This window comes from Leopardus geoffroyi, chromosome C1 (assembly GCF_018350155.1).
Source record: "Leopardus geoffroyi isolate Oge1 chromosome C1, O.geoffroyi_Oge1_pat1.0, whole genome shotgun sequence".
NCBI lineage: Eukaryota > Metazoa > Chordata > Mammalia > Carnivora > Felidae > Leopardus > Leopardus geoffroyi.
The window spans coordinates 21,912,325-21,938,948 of NC_059328.1; the positions used below are offsets into that span (position 1 = coordinate 21,912,325).

A 26,624-nucleotide genomic window follows, 5' to 3' on the forward strand; every position below is an offset into this window, starting at 1 on the left:
AAGGCTTCTGGTCTCCTAGACATGTTTAGTATAATTTTTAATACTTGCTGAAAACTTTGACTTCTATAGCTCTATTCAGGTTTGAGAACACTCATTTGATCTGTGGAGTCCTTGCTGGTGAGTGCAGTGTTAAGGCAAAATTTTCTATTACCTAATAGTTAAAATTTTGCATCAGGCATTGATTTTGAAGCTGTTTGCTTTTACAGTCACCTTTTCTGGGGATAATCTAATAACAGCACTATTAAGGAAATAATAAAAACTATGTTTGAAGGATCATTGTTATTGGCAATTTCATTTGCTGGCATTTGTGAGAGGCTGCGTTACGGAGTGATTTTCTTATAATAAGCAGTTTTACCAGCTGTAATTTAATAAAGGCCAACTTCTCCTAAGTAAGCTCCTTTATCCAGATATAATCTTTATATGCCAGAGAATAGCAATGGACCATGAAAATGACTCAAATTTTGTGGAGAAGCTAGTGATCACTACAAGGATGTATTTCTAGCCAGGGACCAATAGCATACAAACCTTATTTAAAAAAAAAAAAAAAAAGTGGGGGTGGATATAGCCAAGAGAGAAAATTTAGAATGAAGAGAAATGTATTGCAAGATAAAGAATGGCACACTAGGGAGGAAAGATAGAATTTTGAAATCATCTTTTGCTAGCCACATGGTTACTCTGTTGTTAGTTTATCCCCATTCTGAGTGTTTGTGATTCTAATGTCCTTTTTCAAACTATCAGTTGGCCTGAATTTTCCACTGAAAATGTACCCAAACTATTATTTATGAGGCTTTTTGGGGGTTGGGGAGGCAGCAGATGATTTTCTTTTTGGTGAATTTTGTTCTTTCTTCATTTGTTTCCTTTTTTGGCTGAAGAATGGGCTATTGCTGCTTGACTTGTCATCTTTATGTGCTGTTTACACATGGCTTTTACAAAAGAAGCTATTACCACATCTGATTTATCTCTTATTGCAAGTGCCCATGTAAAAGCATTTGTTTTAACAAATTTTTTTAATCACCAGGTTGATGTTCCAACTCATTATTATACAACCATAGGAAAGACTGATATTATTAATTTTCAAAAAAGGAATAAGATTACAAATATTGATACAAAATTAATGTATAAAGATATATGTTTTGTTTTTTAGTGCTTTTCCCCAAGGCATTTAAAGCATTCTTTGCTGAAACATAAACTTGCCATGTTTTGTTAAAGAGAAGAATGTAGAAACAAAGCACTCGCAATTAACTGATCTTATCAGGGTTGGATTCTACATTTTTTAGTTTGCATGTTGCAGACCATTTGGGGGTATTATATAAATAGACTGTTGATACGTTAAGTGACTGTAATATTTATCGTTTACTTTAGTAAAGAACCAGGAGCTGGACTCTACTGCTGGGTATCTTCCTTCTGTGCTTAGCAAGATAACCTCGATTCCTGCTGGTTCTGTGGGCATTTGCAGTGCAAAGCATTTCTTACTGGGTTTGCAAAGCAAGGGTAATGTGCTGTGTGGGTGTATGTGTGTCTGTGCACAACTCTCTCCCTCATTCCTACTGCCACCTTCTCACTCCCTTTTTCTTAACAAATTTATTTTTTTAATTATATAAATCTTATTAAAAAGTCTAACAAATATCCAAATCCCCTTTTTCTGTACAGAAACACTAATAAAAGTTTAATGTATTAACTTTCCCCGAGGTATTTGCATTTGAACAGGCCACAAAGTCACTGCAAAGATGGTAACATTACAGAACTGGTCATATCATTAAGTAGTATATACAGGGCCAGTCCCATAACTCTGTTTGCTTGATGGAATGGTTAAAATAGAGGGGCCTCTGGCTGGCTAAGTCTGTGGCGCATGCAACTCTTGATCTCGGGGTTGTGAGTTGGATCCGACCTTAGGTGTAAAGATTACTTAAAAAATTAAAAGCAAAAAACACAAACACAAACCAATGAAGAGAATGTGAAAACCAAAAGTAAGTTAATAGATGTGGTGGATTTAGGATTCCATTGTGTAAAATGACTATGGAGATAGTATGCTAAATCTTAGACTCTTTATATAAAAAATTTAATGATTTCAGGAAGCAAAATATGTGGGTGGTAACATAGATACGATTTCGCCTTAGAAACAAAGTAAATCTGTGAAGCTTTAAAATGGTTATAAATTTTGTGACTACTCAGAAATGTTTTTCCTAATTTTCTTTCTTAACAGTATATATGTCAAAACTATTAAAAGTGGCCTATCTAGTGTACTTCATGAGGACCTTGGCTCAGGAATATTTATTAAGTATTCTCATTTTAATTCTTATATTCTATCACAATTTCTTTCTGCAAAATTCTATCTGGTGATGTTCTCTAAAGTATTAGGAGAACCTGGCTGAGAACTTGGTAAGCGGAAAGAAGACCAGCCTTAGTTAAATCTATAGGGTTGGCCCACTCAGGTGCTCAAGAAACACTTCCGTGTAGGCACTAGGTGTCTTTATTGCTCTGGTTCATGTTTCTTTGCAAAAAGTAATGTTTTAAGAAATATAGTACAAAGACAAATAGTATCTAGTATTTGCCTATCACTTCATTTTGAACACCTGTACAGTGAACCTTCATAGTAACCATAACAGTGATGTTCTTGCTTCACAAGATGAAACTGAGTCTCAGAGGTTGAGAGATCTGCCCAAGAACAAGCGGTTTGTGAGTGAAAGAAAGAGCTAGAACCCAGGTCTTCGCTGTTATAGTCCAGTGACATTCTGTCGTGCCACAGCTGTCTCCTAAGTCACTCAGTCCCCAAATGAAAATGTGGTAAAAGTTACAGAGAGTGAATTAAGGAAAAGATTGGGATTTGTGAGACCTTGATGATTTATAAAACTGAGTATTAAAAATTGTTCTTGGGGCATGTGGGTGGCTCAGTTGGTTAGGCGTTCACTTCTTGATTTCTGCTCTCACGTTGGGCTCTGCACTGTGAGCTGCTTGGGATTCTCTCTTCTTCGCTGTCTGCCCTTCCTCCACTCTTTCTCTCAAAATAAAAAAAAATAAGTTAAAAAAATGGTTCGCAAAAAAGGAAATGGTTCTCTAAGATCCTTAAGCCACTAATGAATTTATTTATTACTGCTGGATTCCGTTTATCTTAAGTTAAATCCCCTGGGTTGAGTCCTGCAGAATATCCCAGAACCTGAAACAGGATCTCTCTCAGTCTATATGAAACAAAAGATAAGGATGAGAAGTGAGGCCTTGCCTGTTGTTCAGACCAGGATCTCAGGGCTTTATTTGGCCCTAGGGATAATCTGATTTCTGATATTAAAATCATTCAATAAAAAGAATTAAACTTTTAAAGTTTGTTTATTTTTGAGAGAGAGAGAGAGAGAGAGAGAGCAGGCACAAGGGAGAGGCAGAGAGAGAGGGAGAGAGAGAATCCCAAAAAGGCTCTGCGCTGTCAGTGCAGAGCCCAACATGGAGTTTGATCCCAAGAACTGTGAGATCACAACCTGAGCTGAGATGGAATCGGATGCTTAACCGACTGAGGCACCCAAGCACCCCAAGAATTAAACTTTTTAGAAGAAAATAATTAGTAGCTTCCTTTACATATATACTGGGAATGTTTAGATAGATCAATAGCTTAAAGTCCCATTAATTAAATCAAAACTTTTGTGGAAGATCAGAAGAAAACTAGATTGGTATCCAGAAGCAAACAAACGAAAAACACTTCATTGTCAAACCAAATGACATTTTGTGACTCTAGTAATTATTTGTTCTTCATCAGAAAAAAAAGTACCAATATTTTTGGTACTCTGTACTCGAGTCCCTAAGTATATTTATGTCAGTGTGAAACTCTTACTGATTTGGAGTAGTGTTTGAGATTGTTTAAGATGGTGTTGGTAAAGTGTATTAACCAGGGTATTTATGCAATTTAGTGACAGAATTTGTATTTTGGTGTGGCTGGACTATGAAGAATTTTTTGCAGTTATTATTTGTGTTTCCTACTTACAATTTAGTCGACTCAATAAAGTAAAATGTCACCTCGGCATGTTAATGGCCCTCTCTTAAAATCTGTCTTGTATAATTTTAGTAAGTAAGAACACCCATATTTATTAGTCTATGCTGTCTATTTGAACATGCATATATATGAAGATAAAATTTTCACAGGTATTCTAAGGATAAATCTTTGGAAACATTGAATAGAATATTAACAAAAAGCATTTTTTTGCAGACTTAAAATTAAACATGTATTGATTCCAAGGCTCTCATTAGAAGTTAGCTTTATAACTGACATGACTATTTTCTTCTTTCTTTCAAAAATTTTCTGCCAACTATCTAATTCTGTTTATGTGGGCTCAATTACATTACTGACTGGCTTATTTTGGTGCTTAGTGTAATATTATAATATCTAAGAATGCACCAAAAAATTAAAACACTGTAATTAAGCTTGAGACCAGCTCTGATAAAAGTTTGCCTTCTCCCCAGGGTTCCACCATTGCCACCACCATAAGACATATTATCTTATATAAATATATTTGACTGTCATCCATACGTATCATTGTCAGTATCTTCATTCAACTAAATCTGAATACCCTAGAGATTGGATCACTTCTTTCTTTCATTTATCTGCAAATCACCTAAAAGTGTTTTCTCTTCTGAGATGGCAATTAAACAACTGCTTATTGAATTTGTTCAGTCATTCTGATGTCTTCTACTTGATTTCAGTAAAACAAGATTTAAGCCTGAAGTGCAGGGCCCTTAGACAAAAAAAGAAAAATATAGGTCATTCTGATATGAAGAATCATAGTGTTGATTTGTAGTATATGTCACTAATCTAGAGTTACTGTTCAGATCAAGTTTTAGGATTCTTTGATTTTTAACATTTTATATTCCCAGTTGCTATCATGACTGGCAAGAGAATGATAATTTTTTTGCATGTCTTTACTGGTTTCAGAGGTAGGTTATCTAATAAGAAAATCTACTAAGGGATTAAATCACAGACATGACCATATTTTCATTCACATTCCTGAGAATATCCCTGTCATCCTTAAATCAGAAAACATTAAACAAAATATAATGAAGCTACACCTTAAATTTGAACTATTTCTTTTCCACCCAGATACATTAAGTCCACAGTCATTGACTGACTTTCAAAATCCACTTGCTAAATTACTAAGGTTTTGTATTATATTCTCCTTATAAAAGAAAAGGTTTATATTAGTTACCAGTTGCTTACATTATCATTCTTTCCATTAACGACTTTTTCTTTTGGGAAACTGTTACGGTTTATTTTTAATTGTTTTTAAAGGGTTGGAGGACATTAAGGATTTATCAGCACTTCATAAATTGATTACCAGACTCCACGTTTTGCAGATCATTTCATTATGGAGCCAAATACAAAAGGTTGCATAAGAAAATAATTTAGTAACATTTTTTATAATAAAAGTAATGCATATCATTTTATTAGGAAGTATGAAAAAACACAAAGAAATTAAGTTATTTGCGATTCTTGGGGCACCTGGCTGGCTTAGTCAGTAGAGCATTCAACTCGATCTCGAGGTTGTTAGTTCAACCTCCACATTGGGCACAGAGCTTACTTTAAAAAAAAATTGGGGCGCCTGGGTGGCTTAGTCTGTTAAGCGTCCTACTTCAGCTCAGGTTATGATCCCGTGGCTTGTGAGTTTGAGCCCCGCGTTGGGCTCTGTGCTGGCAGCTCAGAGCCTGGAGCCTGCTTTGGATTCTGTCTCCCTCTCTCTCTGCTCCTCCCCTGTTCTCTCTCTCTCTCTCTCTCTCTCTGACTCTCTCTCAAAACTTAATAAACATTGGGGCGCCTGGGTGGCGCAGTCGGTTAAGCGTCCGACTTCAGCCAGGTCACGATCTCGCGGTCCGTGAGTTCGAGCCCGCGTCAGGCGCTGGGTGATGGCTCAGAGCCTGGAGCCTGTTTCCGATTCTGTGTCTCCCTCTCTCTCTGCCCCTCCCCCGTTCATGCTCTGTCTCTCTCTGTCCCCAAAATAAATAAACGTTGAAAAAAAAAAAAACTTAATAAACATTAAAAAAATTAAAAAAAATTATTTGCAGTTCTACTGCTACTGATATTTAATATCCCGTGAAGTCTTTTTCATATGTTTAGTTACACACATATAATTTTTATTTTTTATTTAAGGGGAGAGTTTTCCTGACGTGAAAGTAGTCCCCTGAAATCACATGGCAAGGTTGGCAGTGATGGTCCTCATCTGTGTACCCAGGATTTTAATATATAGAAAGATAAAATGAGACAACAGCAGGTTCTTTTCTTCCTTTTAATACAGAAATGAAGTGTTTTTCCTTTGCCCACCCAAAGGTAAAATTGGTCTTCACTGAGACAGGAAACAAATGTGTGTGGGAAAAGCCTGGACCCTCCAGAGAAAACTTAATATGCTTTTTTTTTTTTTTTCTTATGTGGCCAAGTTTTAGGAAGATTTTTAGGATTTATTTTCCTTGTGAGGCTTATAGGATAAGATAGTTTTATAAGCATAACTGTGGTTCTTTCATTGGTCTAATATACAAATACCTTGCTTCAAAAATAACTGATGGGGCGCCTGGGTGGCGCAGTCGGTTAAGCGTCCGACTTCAGCCAGGTTACGATCTCGCGGTCTGTGAGTTCGAGCACCGCGTCGGGCTCTGGGCTGATGGCTCAGAGCCTGGAGCCTGTTTCCGATTCTGTGTCTCCCTCTCTCTCTGCCCCTCCCCCGTTCATGCTCTGTCTCTCTCTGTCCCAAAAATAAATAAAAACGTGGAAAAAAAAAAAAACTGAAAAGATGGGGCGCCTGGGTGGTTCAGTTGGTTAAGTGTCCGACTTTGGCTCAGGTCATGATCTCACGGTTTGTGAGTTTGAGCCCTGTGTTGGGCTCTGTGCTGACAGCTCAGAGCCTGGAGCCTGCTTCGGATTCTGTGTCTCCCTCTTTCTCTGCCTCTCCCCGACTTGTGCTCTCTCCCTTTCTCTCTCTCAAAATAAGTAAAATGTAAAAAAAATAATAATAATAACTGAAAAGAAAAAGACTGGGTTGCATTTAATGGGGTGGCAGCAAAACACCTGGGGCACCCATATCTTGCTCTTAACGATGTCTGGGATTTTTAAGTCAAGGCAGACGTCATTTAGAACTCACAAGGGCACATGCCTACAAAGGTTCGATGATCCTGAGACATAATCCTTCTGAAAAAAAAACTTTTCAAGAGAAACCCTTTTGGAAAAAAAACCCTTTTCTTCCCCCCAAATAAAATAGTGAATTCTCATACTTAGCAGGAACCATTCACTTTTCAAATAAAATTGAAAATTTTCAAATAGTGTTCTCAATTAAATATTTCTCTAACATTCTTCCTCCTCATATTCTTGAAACCAGTTACATTGCCCAGCAGTCCTTTGTACAGGCAACTGGTCTTCCTATTGTAGCGTCTCTCTCCTAGATCTCCCAGCAGTCCAGATAAACAGCATCTGCATGAACACCTTTGGATCACAATTAAGTCTCAATTTTGTCAGTTACTGTGGGATGTTCACACAAAGTCCTATATTTGTTCATACCCTGAGAAGATTCCTTTAAAGTTTCCAGGCCCATTTACTGCTTCAGATTCTGTGTCCCCCTCTCTCTCCACCCCACCCCTGCTTGTGCTCTATCTCTCTCTGTCTTTCAAAAATGAATAAACATTTAAAAAAATTTTCTTTTTAAGTTTCCAGGCCCATTTGGTATATGCAGTTGTGTAGTCTTATATAATCCAGTGGCCTTTGCTGATGGTCATAGCTAAAGGCACAACACTATCAGTTAAAATTCCTCACTTAGGTTGTATGTCAAAGTTTGGGAATATTATGTCATGGAGATTTTATGTCTTCTTTTTGCCTCAATCTGTTCTTCTGGCTTTTCAGACTTATCCTTATTTTTAAAAGTATTAGAGGTGCCTGGGTGGCTCAGCTGGTTAAGCGTCTGACTCTTGATTTTGGCTCAGGTCATGATCTCATGGTTCATGGGTTTGAGCCTGGCATGGGGCTCCGTGCTGACAGTGTGGAGCCTACTTGGGATTCTCTCTCTCCCTCACTCTCTGCCCCTCCCCTCCTTTCTTGCTCTTGCTCTGTCTCTCTCGCAAATAAGTAAACTTAAAGAAAAAATTAAAATAAAAGTGTAGTGTTAAGGGGACTTTGGACAGTCTTTGTACTTCTTAAGAGTATAGTCAGGTTTGGTGTATATTCTTCTGAACATAATAGGACGTGTCCTCTGGTCCTACTTCAAGTAAATACTTTGTTGCCAGGGGAAGAAATGGGCTTTAGAACCAGAGACCAACTTGAGTTTAAACCCTAGCTCTGTCACTTAACTAGCTCTGAGTTGTTTAACCTCTCCATTTCTTCATCTATAAAATAGAGATAGTGACTACTTCATAGTGAGGTTGTTGAAAATTAAGTGAGAAAACATGTTAAAGTGACTAGCTCAGGGGTGCCTGGGTGGTTCAGTCAGTTAGGCATCTGACTCTTGATTTCTGCTCAGGTCATGATCTCAGGGTTCATAAATTTGAGCCCTGCGTCGGGCTCTGTGCTGACAGTGAGGAACCTACTTGGGATTCTTTCTCTCCCTCTGTCTCTGCTGTTCTCCTGCTCTCTCTCTCTCTCAAAATAAATAAACTTTAAAGTGACTAGTGCAATACCTGGCATGTGATGAACATGAATAACACCTTCCTCTTATTTTACTGGTATAGGAGATGAAATGCTGGACTAGACAGTGGGTCTGGTCAAGTTAGCCACTTTTTATGTTCTTTCTGAACACACTTTTTCAGTTTTTGAATAGCACAAGACCAGACAGAAGTTCTCAAGTCACCTGGATTTATTGAATATACTTTTGACAAGTTTTACTGAATATCTATTATGTGACAAAAACTGAACAAAAGAGATACAGAACTAAGTAACATAGGAAGTCCTTATCTCCCTCAACACACCCAAGGAACTCACAGTCTAATGGGAAAAATAGATTACTAAACCAGTAATAACAAGGTGCAATAGGAACAAAAGAGGAATAATATCTAACCATACTTTAAGCAGCCAGTGGGGAGACTTCCAGAAGAACTGATACTTAAGCTGAGCATGGACTTCCAGGCAAAAGGAAAAATATTGACAATATTTGCAAGGGCAGGGAGGCAAAAGCAATCATGCCCTGTACTAGGAACTGCAAGTAGTTTTGAATTAATGGAAAGAAGGATGTCTGTGAAGGTGCAGCACAGTGAAGCTGGAAAGAGAGGCAGGAGTCATATTTTAAAGTATTTTCTATGTTGGGGCACCTGGGTGGCTCAGTTGGTTAAGCATCTGACTCTTGGTTAAATAAAGTATTTTCTATGTCTTACTAAAGGGTCTGAGCTTTAACCAGAAGGCAGTGAAGAACCACTGAAGGATTTTTGTTTGTTGTTTTATTTTATTTTATTTTATTTTATTATTTTATTTTATTTTATTATTTTATTTTATTTTATTTTATTTGAAGGGGTTTAAGCTGCAGAATAGAGTTTGCAATGTTTCATTTTAGAAATAAACACTTTAGCAGCAGAATAGAGGATGTGTTCAAGGAAGGTTTGAGATGCGAAAGAAGGAAGGAAAAAAGCAAAGAAGAAAAACTGTTCATGGCATTAGTAGTAAGGTAGGTGTGGCATTACAAGAGCCTGAATGAAGGTAGTAAAGGTGGGAATAGAAACAAGCACATAGATAAGGGCGATATTAAAATGGAATGGAAATGACTTGATTGAGTAATCTCTGGGGGTTGGTGGATGTGCGTACGAAAGGCATTGAAGATGATTTCAGGATTCTGGCATGGAAGACTGGATGGATGGTGGTGCCGTTTACCAATATAATAGAAATGATGAAAGAAGTGGGGGTGGCAGGTCCAGGCAGCAGAGATGAGTTTAGATTGGGGCATATTGCATTCCATATGGCTGGGAGCATGTCCAGTAAGTAGTTGGCTGTGTCCAAGAGATCTGGACAACAGAGCCAACTGGGAGGTTGATCTGACCATATGTAAAAATGCTCTAATTAGTGATATCACCTGTTATCAATTTTCCTTTTATTTCCAGTGACTAACACTTATTAAGTGATCAGTGAATATTTGTTGTTATTACTATGGCTGCAGCTTTTAGCTGTGGTCCACTGTATACATGCTTTGAAAAAACTGACTGCTCTAATTTTACTCAACAGTAGGCAGCTTTGGACCAGGTGTTGCTGGCCTAACAATGTTTATTCACAAATGGCTTCTTGATGACAGACCACCACGTGTCACTTATACCTATTGGTATAAAATAGGCTCTTACTTGTTTATCTTAGGTATTTTCCTGGTTATAAGTCTTCCTCAGTTGTGACAAATTTGTTTGGAAAAGCCATGAAGTTTTTCTCTATGTGAGTGGGTTTGGATGTGCTCTTCACAGTGCTAGAGGTAGCATATAGCAATTTGAGAAAGCCTATTTGTTTATTACCAGCGGATCTATTTTTGGACAGCTCTAACAGCTTGTCTGACTCCGAAGAAATGGTGAGATAAATGCCCTAGAAAGTAATACAGTGTGTAAATAATAACAAATTTATTTTAGTGCCCCCAGACCTTACTATTATAGGAGCTTAGAATGTTGGTTGAATTAAGTGAATCTATCTGGTACTTTAGAATTTACCAAGTGCTAGGGGCACCTGGGTGGCTCAGTCGGTTAAGCTTCTGACTTCAGCTCAGGTCATGATCTTGTGGTTCGTGAGTTCGAGCCCTGCATTGCGTTCTGTGCTGACAGCTCAGAGCCTGGAGCCTGCTTCAGATTCTGTCTCCCTCTCTCTCTGCCCCTCCCCTGCTCACAAACTGTCTGTCCGTCTGTCTCTCTCTCTCAAAAATAAATAAACATTAAAAATTGAAAAAAAAAAGAATTTACCAAGGGCTTTCACATTTATTATCGTATTTGATCTTCAGACCCCATGAGTCAAACCAGGTGTTATTCTCATTTTAAATAGGAGGGAATTCAAATACCCTTAGCAAGATTTTGTGTATCTCTGATTCATCTGCAGACAGAGGCAGTTTCTGTTGTCATCTCTCAGTCCTGTTTTTCATGCCCTAAGTAATATTCAAATCAGTCCACCAAAGACCTGCCTAATTGAAATTCAACTTGTACCACTCTGAGATGCTCTTGAGTTGACTGTTTCAAGATGGCTTAGAAGTGAAGTTGGCCTGAGGTTCTCGAGCAGTGCATCTTTTCTTGCCTTAATAGGGCACTGGTTTGTATTCATCACAATGTAGGTTGGTTTACAAGTTAAGGACTAGCAGTGGTTTTTTAAAAAATATATGATAGGGGCGCCTGGGTGGCGCAGTCGGTTAAGCCTCCGACTTCAGCCAGGTCACGATCTCGCGGTCCGTGAGTTCGAGCCCCGCGTCAGGCTCTGGGCTGATGGCTCAGAGCCTGGAGCCTGTTTCCGATTCTGTGTCTCCCTCTCTCTCTGCCCCTCCCCTGTTCATGCTCTGTCTCTCTCTGTCCCAAAAATAAATAAACGTTGAAAAAAAAAATAAAAATAAAAAATATATGATATATGTAACATGATTTGAGTATGAAAATGTGTAAGCTGAACCAGGCATGTGTCATTTACTCCAGGAATACCTTTTTAAAAGAGTCCTTTTCAGTTATTAAGTTGCTAGGTGGTATGGAATATGGTAAGTTGATCTGAACCAAAATTTCAGGCCTAAGTGGCTTTCTGGTGAGCACACGCAGATGTTTACTTTTATGACATTTGGCTTCTGTCAGACTATTCGTTTTTCAAATGACTCATATTCGTTTTTTACTGATGTGAATTCCTTCCTTTCTACCCACAGAAACTTTCTTTAAACTTTAGAATTATGTGCATCCACGGTGATGTTATCTTGTCATCCACGTTCTCTTGGAAGTACTTATTTTAGATCTTTTTCCTGTGGTGTGAGGCATTTAGCCCAGGAGGGAACTGTTTCCAGGACTTACTTCTCCTAGGGGTTGCAGATATGTCATTCATCTATGAAGAAATATATCTCAGCTGCTGGGTCACTGTTTACAATGAAGAAACACTTCACTATTTTTGATATTTACTGTCATGACAGTGGTTACATTAAGTTCGTTCTGGATGTATTGAACCTTTTAGTCTAAAGTCAAGATGTTAGCTTCTCCCTCAGGGGCTAATATGATGATATTTACGGCTTGGAGATAATGAGGCATTTTTCAACCTGATCAGGCTACTGGAGAGTATCTTTTGATTGGCTCATAAATTGCATAGTTCCCTGTGCATAGTAATGAGTTAGGTATTTAGGAATAGCAAAGTAACTCTTTTAAGTATGAAGAGTGTGTGTTATACAGGGAAGATCACAGTAATACAAAGTGCTCGGTACTCTGTGAGGCACATCGCAATTAGTTCACGGGTTACCAGTGTTATAGAAATACGACCAAAATGAGGTTGGAACTGCTTAAGCCATGGATATGTTTAGTGAACAGCAGTTTTTCCTTTTGGCTACCTCAGGAGCTAAGATTCTTGGTTTGTATTAGTAGTAATATTTTTTAGACCTCTTAAAAATCATTGTCGATTCTCAGAGTTCACAATATTCCCCACTTATTCCTAATCTTCTTGCTTTTGTATGTGTTCATTCATTTGTAGAATATAAACGGCATTCGCACAGAGGAGGTGGCTGCCGTGACAAAGGGGCCATCTACCAGCCCTGACTCTGAATGGGATGGTCCCAAGCATTCACTAATTCCTAGTAAGAGCCAAATGACCACCCCGTCGGAGTCTCCACAAAGCTTTGAGTTTGGCTCCCTCTCCATAAGCAGCAAGGAGACAGAAGAGAAGGAGCAGGGAGCAGCTGGCTATCTTGATATTAAGGAAATGCCGGGAGGCTCAAGTGGGGAATGTATAGGAGTGGAGGAACAGGCCGGTGTCTTACAGTTCTCAGTATCACCAGCTTCCTCTCAGCTGCAACTTGGTGAAAAAAAGGCAGAGAGTAGTGAAGAACATGTTACACCAGGAGAGCCACTTGGAAAGCACAATGGATCATTTCTTGACTCTCGTGTGGGTAACCAGTTCCCCACCCTCATTCGAAGTTTCCAGGTAGTAACCATTTCAATGATGCAGGTCTAATGACTCACTTTGGGAGAGGGCCAGAATCTGCTGTGTGGAGGAGGTGGTGGTGGTGGTGATGATGAGGGCAGTGGCCTCTCTGCTTTCTTCAGAATCACAGAATAAAATTAAAGCCCTCGATGACTACAGATAAATGTATTCAGAGGGATTAACTCCGTGGCTAGAAATGCTTTCTCCCCTGATGACGTAACAAAATTCTTGGGGGTGAATTCCAGCTGTTTATCTTTATGAAGCTGGTGTAAGTGGCTTCCTCTTTTCCTTGTTCAAGTATGGGCTATATAAAGAGGTAAATTTCTGAGAATTCCAGCTGTTTATCTTTATGAAGCTGGTGTAAGTGGCTTCCTCTTTTCCTTGTTCAAGTATGGGCTATATAAAGAGGTAAATTTCTGAGACTTCCATGATGAAGAGCCATTAAGTGTTCGGAGGCCATGCTCAAAAGATTCAAATACTCTTAATTAAAAGAAGCAACTGATTTTTGTTTGTGTGCTTTCAGACCCCAAATAATGATTTATGCATCGCAGCCGCATAGTATAGCCCACCACTCCCACTGACCCCACTCACAAGGACTTCCGTGCTCATAGGCACTAATCTCCTATGCTAAGGTGGATGGCCACTTACCTTTATCACAATCAAGTGGTAGTTTTAGGGTGATTCGTAGACTTTGGAAGGGGAGCTGATGGACAAGAAGCCTTTGATATTCTACTAATGTTCATTCTTCTGAAATTCTGAGATTAATCACCAGGTGGTGGTAGAAGTGATTATTTTCTTTCCAGTTTTCCAAATACTGTTTTTCTTCTCAAGAACTCTAAAGTGAATGTCTGACATTGATTTGAAAGAAGTTGATGAATTCCAGGATAATGCACTCCAATGCCACTGCTGTTTCATGTACCATTTGTAGTTAGTGGAGGAAATGCGACCGATTTTCTTAATTATAATGGCACAGTCACAAGGACAAACAAAAGTGACTGCTGTTTGGCCAACAGTTTTATATTCAAATTCTGAAGGTCAGTCTAAAGTGTTTTATATCACCGATCATAACTGTCTGATCTTACAGCTTTCCATTAAGCATATGAAAATGATTACAGTAATGCTGTTTTTTAATATCCCTCATGATTTGACACCTTGTCAAGGCTACTTTGGAATAGTGTCCAAGTCTCGGGCAGAGACTGAGCTAGCCCTTTGCTTGATTACAGCTACCACTTTGATCAGATCAATGTCAGAAGATTAGTTCTCTGTAGCCTTCAGAAGACTCTGGTAACTCTGTTTCTTTACTGATTCACAGCCTCCCCTGGTGAAGACTCAGACTGTCACCATCTCAGATACTGCCAGTGCTTTGAAAAGCGAAATCCCAACCAAAGATGTCCCTATTGTTCACACTGAGACCAAGACCATCACTTATGAGGCTGCCCAGGTAGGACATGGTGTGATGTTTCAGAAGCCAAGACTGAAGTAAACACAATAAACCTTCTTTCTTTACAGAGTCTCTAATTATTTGCTGCAAATAATGCTGGGCTTTTCTGGGGTAATTCTTTTTAGAAGAGATTACTGATCTAAGGATATCCCAAAGTACTTCATTAAAAGCAAAGTTGTCTTGCGTCTGTTTGCTTATATCCACCCAATTCAATTAGGGAAGGCAGTCTGTGTAATGGTTAAGAACATGGGCTTTGGATCAAACAAAGTGGAGCTTCTCCACTTCAGTTACTGCAAGTGATTGAACGTCTCTGAGCCTTGATTGGCCCCTCCCCTTCTTCCCCCACCCCGCCCATGATGTTAATATCTGCCTCATGATTTTATTATGAAGATTATATAAGATACATACTGTATGAACTTGACTTGAGCATCATGCCTGCAAGTGTAAATAAGTAACAGCTATGATGATTATCATTTATTCTAATTAAATTTAAAACCACACAAGAATTGGGGTACCTGAGTGACTCAGTCAGTTAAGTGCCTAAATCTTGATCTCAGCTCAGGTCTTGATCTCAGGGTCTCGCACAAGAATTTAAGTATTTACAATTTTTATTTAAATAGAAATTTTGTATACTTTTAGCAAAATTTCTCCTTCATTGTTGGTAATTTGAATGTGCTAAGAGTTGCTTTATGTTGAATCAGGTTTTTTCCCCTTTTTTTTTTTTTTTAATTCACAGAAGCCAAAAGTTAGAAAAAGTTTTCCCTCTATAAACTGATAAGCAAATATAAGCAAATATTTGTTGAGCATTTGTGTATTAGGTCAAAGCAGTCTACAAGGTAGACAGAGGATCTACTGTCTGGAACTCTGGTTATAGTTGTCAGAAACAGACAACAAAACACATAAACAAGTGTATAAATTTCAGACATGGTAAATGCTATAAAGAAACTAAAATAGGATAAAGAGTTAGACAATACGAGGGGCACCTGGGTGGCTCAGTCAGTTAAGCATCTGACTTGTGATCTTGCTCAGGTCATGATCTCACGGTTGGTTTTTTGTTTGTTTTAAAAAAAAATTTTTTTTTTAATTTTTGTGTCTTTATTTTGAGAGAGAGACAGAGTGCGAACAGAGGGAGGGGCAGAGAGAGAGAGGGAGACACAGAATCTGAAGGAGGCTCCAGGCTCTGAGCGGTCAGCACAGAGCCCGATGTGGGGTTCGAACTCACGGACTGTGAGATCATGACCTGAGCCAAAGTCGGGTGCTCAACTGACTGAGCCACTCAGGTGCCCCTAAAATTTTTTTTTTTTAACGTTTATTTATTTTTGACAGAGAGAGAGGGAGACAGAGCATGAGCGGGGAGGGACAGACAGAGAGGGAGACACAGAATCCGAAGCAGGCTCCAGGCTCTGAGCTGTCAGCACAGAGCCCGACGCGGGGCTTGAACTCACAGACCACGAGATCATGACCTGAGCCAAAGTCAGAAGCTCAACCAGCTGAGCCATCCAGGTGCCCCATGATCTCACCGTTTTTAAGATCAAGCCTCGAATAATGCTCTCCACTGACAGCGGGGAGCCTGCTTGGGATTCTCTTTCTCTCTCTCTGCTCCTCCCTTACTTGCACACACTCTCTTTCTGAAAATAAAATAAATAAACTTAAAAAAAAAAGAATTAGACAATATGAGATTGTATGAAAGGTTGTTCCTGTGGGGCTGGCATAGTCAGGAAAATCCTGTCTGAGGAGGCCACATTTTGGTTGAAGCCTGCATGACAGGAACGAGGCAGCTGTGCGAAGCTCTGGCTGAGTGATTTCACCTAAATCCTTATGGTTAATTCTCACACTATGAACTGGATGAAGATATCCCTTTTAGCAAACAGTGTCACTTGCCGATTAAAAGCATGTGCTTTGCAATTAGACAAACAAATTGTATCCTAGCTCAACCACATACTAGCTGGATAACTTTAAACAAGTCGCTAATCTCTCTAACCCTCTGTTTTCTTAGCTGTAAAATGGGGCTAATATCACATTCCATTGCAAGATTTGAGGGAGGATTAAGTGAAATGATGTCTGCACAGTGTTTGGCACATTCGTGGATGTTCAGTTAATGTTTGTATGCTTCCCTCTTCTCTCTTGTGGTCTAGAGTGTGGAATTTGAGTTTGATAAATAATGAAAGGCTGCTTAAAGTGTTTGAGCAGTGGTGGTAAAGCAACATCATTGAAGCATGATTTTTGGAAGATGATTCCTAAAGCTGTGTGCTGAATATTTTAAAGTCGGGGGATGCCTGGAGACAGGAATATGACTAGAGCTAGTCTGGGGAGATGCTTATAAAGAACTGAAGTGTAGCTGGAGGAAATGAGAAGAAAGAACTGTGTCAAGAGAGACAGAAATGAATGAATAGGACTTGGCAGTGCAGGGGGTTGAAAAAGGAAGGAATAGGAAATTACTTTAAGATTGTGCATGTTATTAACCAGAGGATGTAAGAATTACTTTCATATGGTAGGAAACGCTTTAAATTGTCATTGCCATGGAAACAACCTAACTAGCCACCAGTAGGGAACAGGTTAAATAAATTATGATATATCCAATTAATATAATTCGGTACAGCTATTAAAAAAAGCTTCTGATGGAAATAATCTGTGTAATAAGTTAATAGATTAAAAAGCATAGTGGAATGTGGTATAAATAATATGCTGTTTATAGGAGGGAAAGAGGAGGCTCATATATGAATATATTATCTCTGAATGAGTGAGTACTCAAAAAAAAAAAAAAACCCAAAAAGCAGTCGTGGCCTCGATGAAGGATCTGGGACTAAAGGACTGTGGTCAGGAGTGGGAGGAGACTGACATTTCATCCTGTTCCATTTTGAAGTGAATTTTGTAGCATATGCATGAAAGTTGTTAGGGCCAACCTGCACACAGAAGCCCACGTGGTTTGAGTGTAGCCCCTGTAAAAAAAGGAAAAGGAAGCAGTCATTTTAGGTTTTTGTTTTTTGCTTTTGTTTTTGTTTTTGAGAGAGTGTATGTGTGTGCATGCAAGTGGGAGAGGGGCAAGGAGAGTGGGAAAGAGAATCTCAAGCTGTCAGGGTAAAGCCTGATGCAGGGCTGAATCCCATGACCCCGGGATCATGACCTGAGCTGAAATCAAGAGTTGGGACACTTAACCAACGGAGCTACCCAGGTGCCCCAGGAAGCAGTCATTTTAAAATATATTCACATGTAGGAGAAATACAGAGGCAGCATCATGTGCTAGAGAAAGCGTGTGGGCTTTGGAGTTAGATTTGGATCTTAATTCCAGCACTTGCTGGTTTTGTGACCTTTGGTAAGTCACTTAAACTTTTTGAGTCTTAGCTTTCTCGTCTGAAAAATATATTTATAAGGTTATTAAGGTAAAGATAATATTTGCCTGGCGTATAGTAGGTATTAAAAAATGGTAGCTATTACTATATTATATTGTTATATATCTACCTTAATTTCATTTTAATTAGGCTTAAGACAGTCGGCCAAAATACAAATCACTTCTCATTACTCATGCTAGACAGCAGAGTAGAGTGGGGAAAGTACTGACTTTAGAATCAAATTTCCTGGGTTTAAACCTGCTCCATCCCTTACTAGTGTGCAATCAAGTTAATCACTCTGTGCCTCAGTTTCCTTATTTGTAAAATGGAGCTAATAATAGTTCCACCTCATAGGGTTGTTGCAAGGAACAAGTTAATGTGCATTTCAAGTTAAGTTGTCACTGGGGTGCCTGGTTGGCTCTGTTGGTTAAGTATCTGACTTTGGCTCAGGTCATGATCTCACGGTTTGTGGGTGTGAGCCCCGTGTCAGGCTCTCTCTGCCCCTTCCCCGCTCCTGCACACACTGTCTCACTGTCTCTCTCTCAAAATAAATAAACATTAAAAAAAAAACAAAAAACTTAGGTACAGGGAAATGCACAGATTTTAAGTGTTCAATTTGATTGATTTCCACAGATGTATATTCCTGTGTGACCAGACACATTTAGGATACAGAACATTTCCATTACTCTTGAAACCCTCTTCAACTCTTCTAGTTGCTTCCTACCCCTCTAGGCAGCTACTGCTTTGATTTCTATCACCTTAGCTTAATTTTACCTGTTCTTGGATTCCATATAAATGGAAGTATACAGTAGTACACTTTTGTGTCCGAACATAGGTTTTGTTTGTTTGTTTGTTTGTTTGGTTCATCAAAGTTATATGAGTCTGTAGTTTGCTGTTTTTTATTGTTGAATAGTATCCCATTGTTTGAGTGTACCACAATTTGTTTATCCTTTCCTTTGTTGATAGACATTTGAGTTGACGCCAGTTTGGAGCAAATGTGAATAAAGATACTGCAAACACTCGTGTGCAGGTCTTTGTGTAGACATATGTCTTCACTTATCTTGGGTAAACACCTAAGAGTGGAATTGCTAGGTCATAGGATAAATGGATGTTTAACTTTATAAACGGCTGTCAAAGCCACCATACCATTTTAAGGAAACATTGGTTAATGGGTCAAAGGAAAGAGACCACTTGTGGGAAGAGTATAAGTCAGAAATCATAACAAAGTCTCCTCCATCTTCCACTTCTTCAGAGACAGAAAGCAGGGAGGCAGTCGGTGGGAAGTAGAAAAATACGATAGAGTCACAGATTTAGTAGAGGTGGAGCTCTCAAAAAGGTTTAGCCCTCCTGACACACAAATTTATATTCTTTTTTAAAAAATGTATTTATTTGGAGAGAGAGAGAGAGGGAGGGAGGGAGTGAGGGAGGAAGGGCAGAGAGAGAGAGAGAGAGAGAGAGAGGGAGAGAGAATCCCAAAGAAGACTCTCTGCTCTCAGTGAGGAATCTGATGTGGGGCTTGATCTCCCAGACCGTGAGATCATGACCTGAGCCAAAATCAAGGGTCAGGGGCTTAACCTTAAGACTGAGGCATCAACAAGCACACCCAAATTTATATTCTTATAATCATGTATAAAGTACTTCTACGATCTCTTTAGATCTGCACAATAATGCCATGGTGGGGGCAGAGCCCATCTTACAGTATTGCGTGTTATAGACGAGAAAACTAAAGCTCAGAGAAGAGAGAAGGACTTGCCCGAGATCCCATAGCTAGTTAGGTCTGAGCTGGGACCCAAACCTCAGTCTTCAGACCAAAAGTTTTCTGGCCCTAACTTCTAGTGCAAACGTTTATTGCCTATAGAACCTTGACAAATTATTGAACTTCTCTGGCCCAACTAACTAAGTTAACAGTTGCATTGTGTGCTTGGCACATAGTAGAAGTACAATAAATAATAGTTTAGTTCGAATCTAAGGTAGATAAGTGGGTCTGGGCTGAAGAAAGTGTTAGTGAACGAGCCAGCAATATACCTAGCATGGTGCTGGCATGTATGTGCATGATTTATGATTATGTGAGATGTAGGTGTCACAGGCATGTCCCCTCTCTTTGTTTTGTCTAGATTCTTACCTGCAAGGCAACTCCAGCCAGAAACTCTTCTTCCTAATTCTCATCTGCTCTTCCTGTCTCCCCACCCCCCATGTCTCAAAGTTTTGCCTCAATGAAATGTGGTCCTGCTCATAAAAAGGCTGGAGGCCTCTGCTTATAATACAAATGACTTACATAAATAAAGAGGCAGAAAAACATAGTAATGTAACACTTTTTTTTTTTTACCGCAGGTTCTTTTTGAGAATGATTGCAATTCTCTAAATCTCCTCTGAGTCCGTGTATGATACCAGAACCTACTGGTCATTGTTTCCTGGACAGCGTGTTAGCTCTGAGCAGCCTCCACCCTTCTAGTCTCCTCTGTTTCCATCCCAGTCACAGGGCTGTCAGCAGTTCTGAGTCCTGCTACCAGCCCACGGCCACTGATAACCACCTCTCTTCCTTTTTGCTAGTGTCATTTCCCAACCTGATCATAATACATTGGTTTTGGTCATAATGTGGTGAGCTCTAGAGAAACAAGAAGTAGCCGCAGCCCTTGTTCTCTGTGTAGATTAGTTTCATAGCCTGGCATTCTAAATACTTTTAAACCCTTCCTAATAAGGATGGTCCATTTCAATACTAGTTTTGTTGTCAGAAGGGTCATTAAGGTATTTTGTAGGTTTCTTCTCGTGGTGTCTTAAAGGGATATTTCCTACCTTATTTGCTCCAGTCTCCCATCTCAGTTTTCAAAGAAGATAGCCTGAGATTCCTTGGCTCCTTAAGCCCTGGCAAGGACCTTTCCCAGTCCTTTCTGGAAAGTTCTCCCCTATGATTCAGAACCTACCCATGCCTTAGCACCCAAGAGTTTACACTTCTCCTGCCTTAGATGGTGTGTAAAGAGCTTCAGGTTTGTAGAGAGGACAGCTGCCACATACAAGTTTTGAGTGCTTGAGCAAATCATTCGCCTTCTCTGGGCCTGCATTTTCTTACCTGGGAATGCTAATCAGTCTCTGCCCTTTCTGTTGATTTCACAGGGCTTGTGTGGGCATCAAAAAAGACAAAGGTTTTTTAAGGTTTATTTATTTTTGAGAGAGAGTGTGAGCGAGTAGGGGAGAGGCAGAGAGGGGGACAGAGAATCCAAAGCAGGCTCTGTGCTGACAGCAGCGAGCCTGATAGGGGGCTTGAACTCAACAAATCATGAGATCATGACCTGAGCTAAAGTTGGACGCAAAACCGACCGAGCCACCCAGGCTCCCCTAAAAGACAATGTTTTGAAAGCCATTTGTGAACTCTAAAATGCTGTATACACATGTGTGGTCATTGTCACTCTTATTGGCTGTTTTCCTGCCTTCTCTCTGATCCACTCCTGTCACTGACCCAGTGCTAAGGAAACTGACCATCCAACGTTTTTAGAAGGAGCCTTGTTGCCAGGGGATTGTTTTCTTTATTAAGAGATCGCTGTAAGGGAATTAGGTTTTTGCTTTAGAATGTACAGCCAAAGAGCAAAACTGCTTCCTGCCACATTTGCCCACAAGGCTTCCTGAGAGGCATGTTGATGAGCTGTGGTTTTTTTCCTGCAGACTGATGATAGCAATGGAGACTTGGACCCAGGAGTCTTGCTAACAGCTCAGACCATCACATCTGAGACCACAAGCAGTACAACCACAACTCAGATTACCAAGGTAACAGACCAGTTAGAACTTCCTTCTGGAAGTCAGTGGCATGCCAAGCGTGGTGCCTCTGTAGGAAGGACCCTGGTCCGTAAGCAAGGGTTTCCAGCTCCATCCCTACTGAGCCAAATTGTTCCAACTGTCACAGATGGAAAGGCCGTGCTGCTTTCCCCAGTGGTAAACCCAGGGAGACCCTGAGGGTGTCCTAGTCTAGTGAGTAGTCTCGTAAAGTCATATGTGCTTGTTGTCTTTACACGTGCGTCTCTCTGATCACTACCCTGTCTGGACGTAAGTTGAAAAAGTCAGTTTAAGGACAGGCGTCATTGGTATTATTATGCAGCTATGTTTTCCGAGTAAAAAATCAGAACTTAGGGCCCAACAGAGAGTTTTTATATCATGTCCAGCGTCAAGGCCATGGGAACTATAGTTTGCCCACTGAAATATTGGAATTATTAGAATATTGTTTATGGGGACAAACAGCACAAATTATCTAAAATCAGAACTACTCCCTGAAAATCAGACAGTCCGTGTTTGCTGTAGCACTAGAGGAAAATGTATTTTCTTGTAAGTAAGAAATCTAGATTTCTGACCAAGCTCTAGTATCAATACACAGATGACTAAAAGTTAGTTACTTACTGTGTCTAGACCTTAGTTTTCCTCATCTGTTATTTAAGGAAACCTGCCCACTCTGAGGGGGTTATTTGAGGATCTTTTGATATTAATAATACAAAAATGCTTGAGAATAAAGAGGCTAATTTCAAGCTCCATGACATTTTTGTTCACAGTCTTCTGGTTTTTCCCCTTGAAAATAGTCAAAATATACAGAAAAGAGCAAAAAGAAAAACCTATCTGTTTTTATTTACTCACTGAATATCTATGGTATTTAGGAAGAGAAAGGGAAAAGTAAATAGCAAATTGTGATTTTCTGTTTTGCTTATTAAAAGATCTTAGCAGTCCAAGGGAATAGAGATGTGCTCATTTTAGTAGGTGCAGCCAAGGGTTTGGGCAAGTGGGTAAGAAAGCTATTCTAGACAGTACCCAGCAGCAGATTAAAATTTGAAGTAGAGCTTTCAGATTAATCTTTTACTATTGCTGTGTGTTTTTTTTTTTTTTCCCCTTTTCTTCTTTCCTTTCTTTCTCATATGACCACCTCCCTTTGGTTTCAGACTGTAAAAGGTGGGATTTCAGAGACACGGATTGAGAAGAGAATTGTGATCACAGGAGATGCCGATATTGACCATGATCAGGTGGGAACACGGAAGAGATTATGGGCATGGAAGAGGTCTGTGGGAGGGAAGATTGATGGATATAGGAGTTGGCTTCCAAAAGACGCCTCTGCCAGCTTCATCCTGAGGAACCCCCTGGGCCACTCTAGTGCTTAAATGGGAAGGGCAAAGGGAATCAGACCACGGAGGCCTGTGGGATGGGGGCTGCAGGTGGGGGGAGCATGAAGTGGAATAGAAGGAATAGAAAGCTTTTTAGACTCAAAAAGCTTGTGTTCAAATCCTGGATCTCTCCATATTGTAGCTCTTAGCTTCGTAGGCCTCCATTTCCCCATCTTTAGGATGGGCATTATGGCATCCTCCTCTCGAAGTGGTTGTGAGAATCAGGTGAGATGGGGGATGTCCCCCATGAGGTACATGGTGGGCTCTGGGTGAACAGAGCTGTTGCTGTTCAGGGGACAGCGTGTCCCTAAACGTGTACTGGAGACAGAAGAAGATAGTAAGACAAAAGGAAAGTGTGATCCCTGCCCTCAGAGGGCTTAGTGACAGAGGAGATGAGGGGAAGCAGGGGGAGGTAGACTGAGAATCAGGAGCCTTGACTTTGATTCTGTCCTAGATCTGTCACTGACTTACTGTTTGACCTTGGGCAAACCATACTACCTCTGATTCTTTTTTGTCTCCTAAAAGAGAATAGGTTGATCTAGATCATTTCTGGGCTCTTCTGAGTGCTAAAAATCTATGTTTCTATATTAATTAGATGCTAATTGTGCTGCAAGCAATTAACAAATAATAAGGTCAGGATTGATGCTCCTAGCTCTCTGCTGAGTGAGGTGAGAACAGTAAAGCTGCAGAGAAGAGGGGGTGGAAGGGACTGCATGCAAATGCTTCTGGAATCATTGACAGCAGTGCTGGAGCAATCATTCTGTGGCCTTTATGCTGATATCTTGAGTGCCTTAAAAAAAAAAAAAAGAAAGAAAAAGAAAAAGAAAACCTGAGCTGCACCACGGGCAGCTCCCTTGGTAGCAGGGCTGAGACTCCCAGCTGAGAATGGCTGCCGAGTCCAAGTGGGAGGCCCTGCAGCCTGTTCGCCTCTGCTTGGTGAATCCCGCTGTTACCTGCCTGCATCCACCTACTTGGTCCGGTTGATTTGAGCCCCTGCTATGTGCTCAGTGTGTGCTAGACAGCAAGAGCAGGAGGACGGGAAGGTGTTTTGGGTTTGGAGTGAGACAGCACTGAGTTGTGTGTCCTTGAGCAAGTTATTTTACTTCTCTGAGCTGTAATTTTGCCATCTGTAAAAGAAAGATGATCCTAGATTTCTTTCAGGATTGTTAGAAACACACTTGAGAGCTCAGAGAGATGCTCCTTTGTCCCTCAGTTCTGCTAGGTATGAGGGATGCACGGAAGGGATGAGATATGGTGTATTCTGGATGGGTGGGGAGGCAATTAAAGCAAGAAGTAGTGTGTTGCAGGCTTTCCTGGAGAGACAGGTGTCAGCCAGAGTAACCGAAGAGATGGTTTGGGCTGGGCCTTGACACATGAGCAGGTGGGTTGGGAAAAAAAAGATCAGGGAAAATGAGCAGGGGCCTATAGAGGTGCCAGTTTCATGGAGTCAGAAGACCAAAAGAGGAACTTCCCCTCTTCCCTCATCCCTCCTAGAGATCGTTCTTAAGAGCCAGGTTCAGTAGTCAAGTGTTCAGATCTAGCTAGAATCCTTTTTTTTTTTTTTTTTTTTATTAAAATCTTTTTTTAAAGTTTATTTATTTTTGGGAGAGAACGATAGAGTGCGAGCAGGAGAGGGGCAAGAAGAGACAGAGAATCTGAAGCAGGCTCCAGACTCTGAGCTGTCAGCACAGAGCCCAGCATAGGCCTCAAACCCACCAACCGTGAGATCATGACCTGAGCCAAAGTTGGACGCTTAACCAACTGAGCCACCCAGGCACCCCTTTTTAAAAAAATTGTTTTAAGTTGATTTATTTATTTATTTTGAGAGAGAGAGAGAGAAAGCAGGGTAGGGGCAGAAGGAGAGAGAGAATCCCAAGCAGGCTCCATGCTGTCAGCAGAGTCTGATGTAGCGCTCAAACTCACGAACTGTGAGATCATGACCTGAGCTGAAACCAAGATTCAGATGCTTAACCGACTGAGCCATTCAGGCTCCCCTAGTGTCCTTTTTAATAGGGAGGGCCTGTCTCTTGAGAATCCCCAGATCACCGTTCCCCAAAGCACCTTGGGTGCTGTGAGCTTGAGGCTCAGAGACTTGCTACCCAGGAAGAGTAGTGGTATCATTTCCCTGACTTTCCTTCTATTTTCATTTAGTTTTTCTAAAATGATCAGAATTCCTTCAGATGCTAACACAGGGTCTCCCTGAAACTAAATGACAGTGTAGTGAAGAAGAAAGCCTTATAGATTTAAGTTAAAATCCCTGCTGCATTACTTACTAGCTGGGAAACATTAACCACTTTATTTAACCACTGAACCTCGGTTTCTTTGTCTGTAAAATAGAAACAATGAGGGGCGCCTGGCTGACTCAGCTGGAAGAGCAGGCAACTCTTGATCTTGGGGTTGTGAGTTTGAGCCCCACGTTGGGCACAGAGCTTACTTCAAAACAAAGTGGAAACATGGGGTGCCTGGGTGGCTTAGTTAAGTGTTCAACTTCAGCTCAGGACATGATCTCATGGTTCGTGGGTTCAAGCCCGTCGGACTCTGTGCTGACAGCTCAGAGTCTGGAGCCTGCTTCGGATTCTGTGTCTCCCTCTCTCTCTGCCCCTCCCCCAATTCATGCTTTGTCTTTCTCTACCTCCCTCTCTCTCAAAATAAACATTAAAAAGTAAAAATTTTAAAATGAAGTGGAAACAATGTTGCTACCCTAATTTCATTGAGCCATCCTGAAGACTAAGTACATAATAATAATAATGTGCTTAGGCCAATGCATGGCATCTAATAGGCCCTCCCACTCTTCCTTACTTTCTTTCCTCTCCGTTAGCCGAAGATACCTCTTCCTTTTTGTAGCATGCTTCTATATTTTCCTCTTCTGTTCTGAACTTCCCGGCTACCCTATAGTGAATACAGATTTTTCACTCACTTCTTGAGTGAATCCTCCCAGACCCACCCAGCAGGTACAGCTGTCACCCCTAAAGTCCCTTTATGATTCCTTGATGACAGCTCTAGCCTTCCCTGTCTCTGTGTTTTCAGTCCAGGAGCCTCCCTATGCAGGATAGGGGAGGTAAGGCTATTATCAGCTTGGCTTAGCCTAAATGCTGCCCCGGTACTACAGACAGAAAGATTGAATTTGCCAGAGAAACCATGTCCTGAGACCCCTGCCTTCCTTCACCAGCCAGCCTGCTTTCTGCCTGACGAACACTGTTTCTGTCTTTCTCAGGTCCTCGTACAGGCCATCAAGGAGGCAAAGGAGCAGCACCCAGACATGTCAGTGACCAAGGTGGTCGTCCATCAGGAGACCGAAATCTCTGAGGAATGAGCTCAGGTATGGGCTGTTCTTGGTGGGGTGGAGGGGGTCCACTGTCCCCCCCTCAGAGAACACTGAGAGGAACATCCCTCAGAGGTGTCCACACTGGGACTTAATAAAGCAAAGGCAAAGGAGAGGCTGATGAGGGAGACAGAGAAGTTACTAAGGATTTGGCTCCAATGAGAGCAGCTAGCCTCCTTGGGTCCTCCTGCCTTTATCGGGCCAGCAGTGATAGGCTGGAGGACACACCCTAGGCCTGGATGGAAACCCCCACTCACTTCCTGAATCTTCCCCTTTCCTCCTGCTTCTTCACTTAGCCTTCCCTCTCTCTTCTGTCTGCGATCTGCTCTCTGCCATCACAGGGATCTCTGAG

The 26,624-nt window shown here is 40.7% G+C and overlaps 1 protein-coding gene across 30 annotated transcripts in view; it reads left to right on the top strand.

The window, feature by feature from the left end:
- EPB41 (erythrocyte membrane protein band 4.1) overlaps window positions 1–26,624 on the top strand; it is a 201,998-nt gene that overhangs the window by 171,948 nt on the left and 3,426 nt on the right. For 18 of the 30 annotated variants that reach the window (XM_045476383.1, XM_045476385.1, XM_045476388.1 and 15 more), the window contains 4 exons: window positions 14,361–14,489; window positions 21,476–21,577; window positions 22,732–22,812; window positions 26,165–26,269. In XM_045476383.1, the coding sequence (XP_045332339.1) occupies window positions 14,361–14,489; window positions 21,476–21,577; window positions 22,732–22,812; window positions 26,165–26,263 (411 nt within the window). In that variant the 3' untranslated portion in view covers window positions 26,264–26,269. Of the gene's footprint in view, window positions 1–12,598; window positions 13,049–14,360; window positions 14,490–21,475; window positions 21,578–22,731; window positions 22,813–26,164; window positions 26,270–26,624 lie in introns of all 30 variants that reach the window. The other 12 variants (XM_045476377.1, XM_045476370.1, XM_045476378.1 and 9 more) reach the window with 1 other exon arrangement.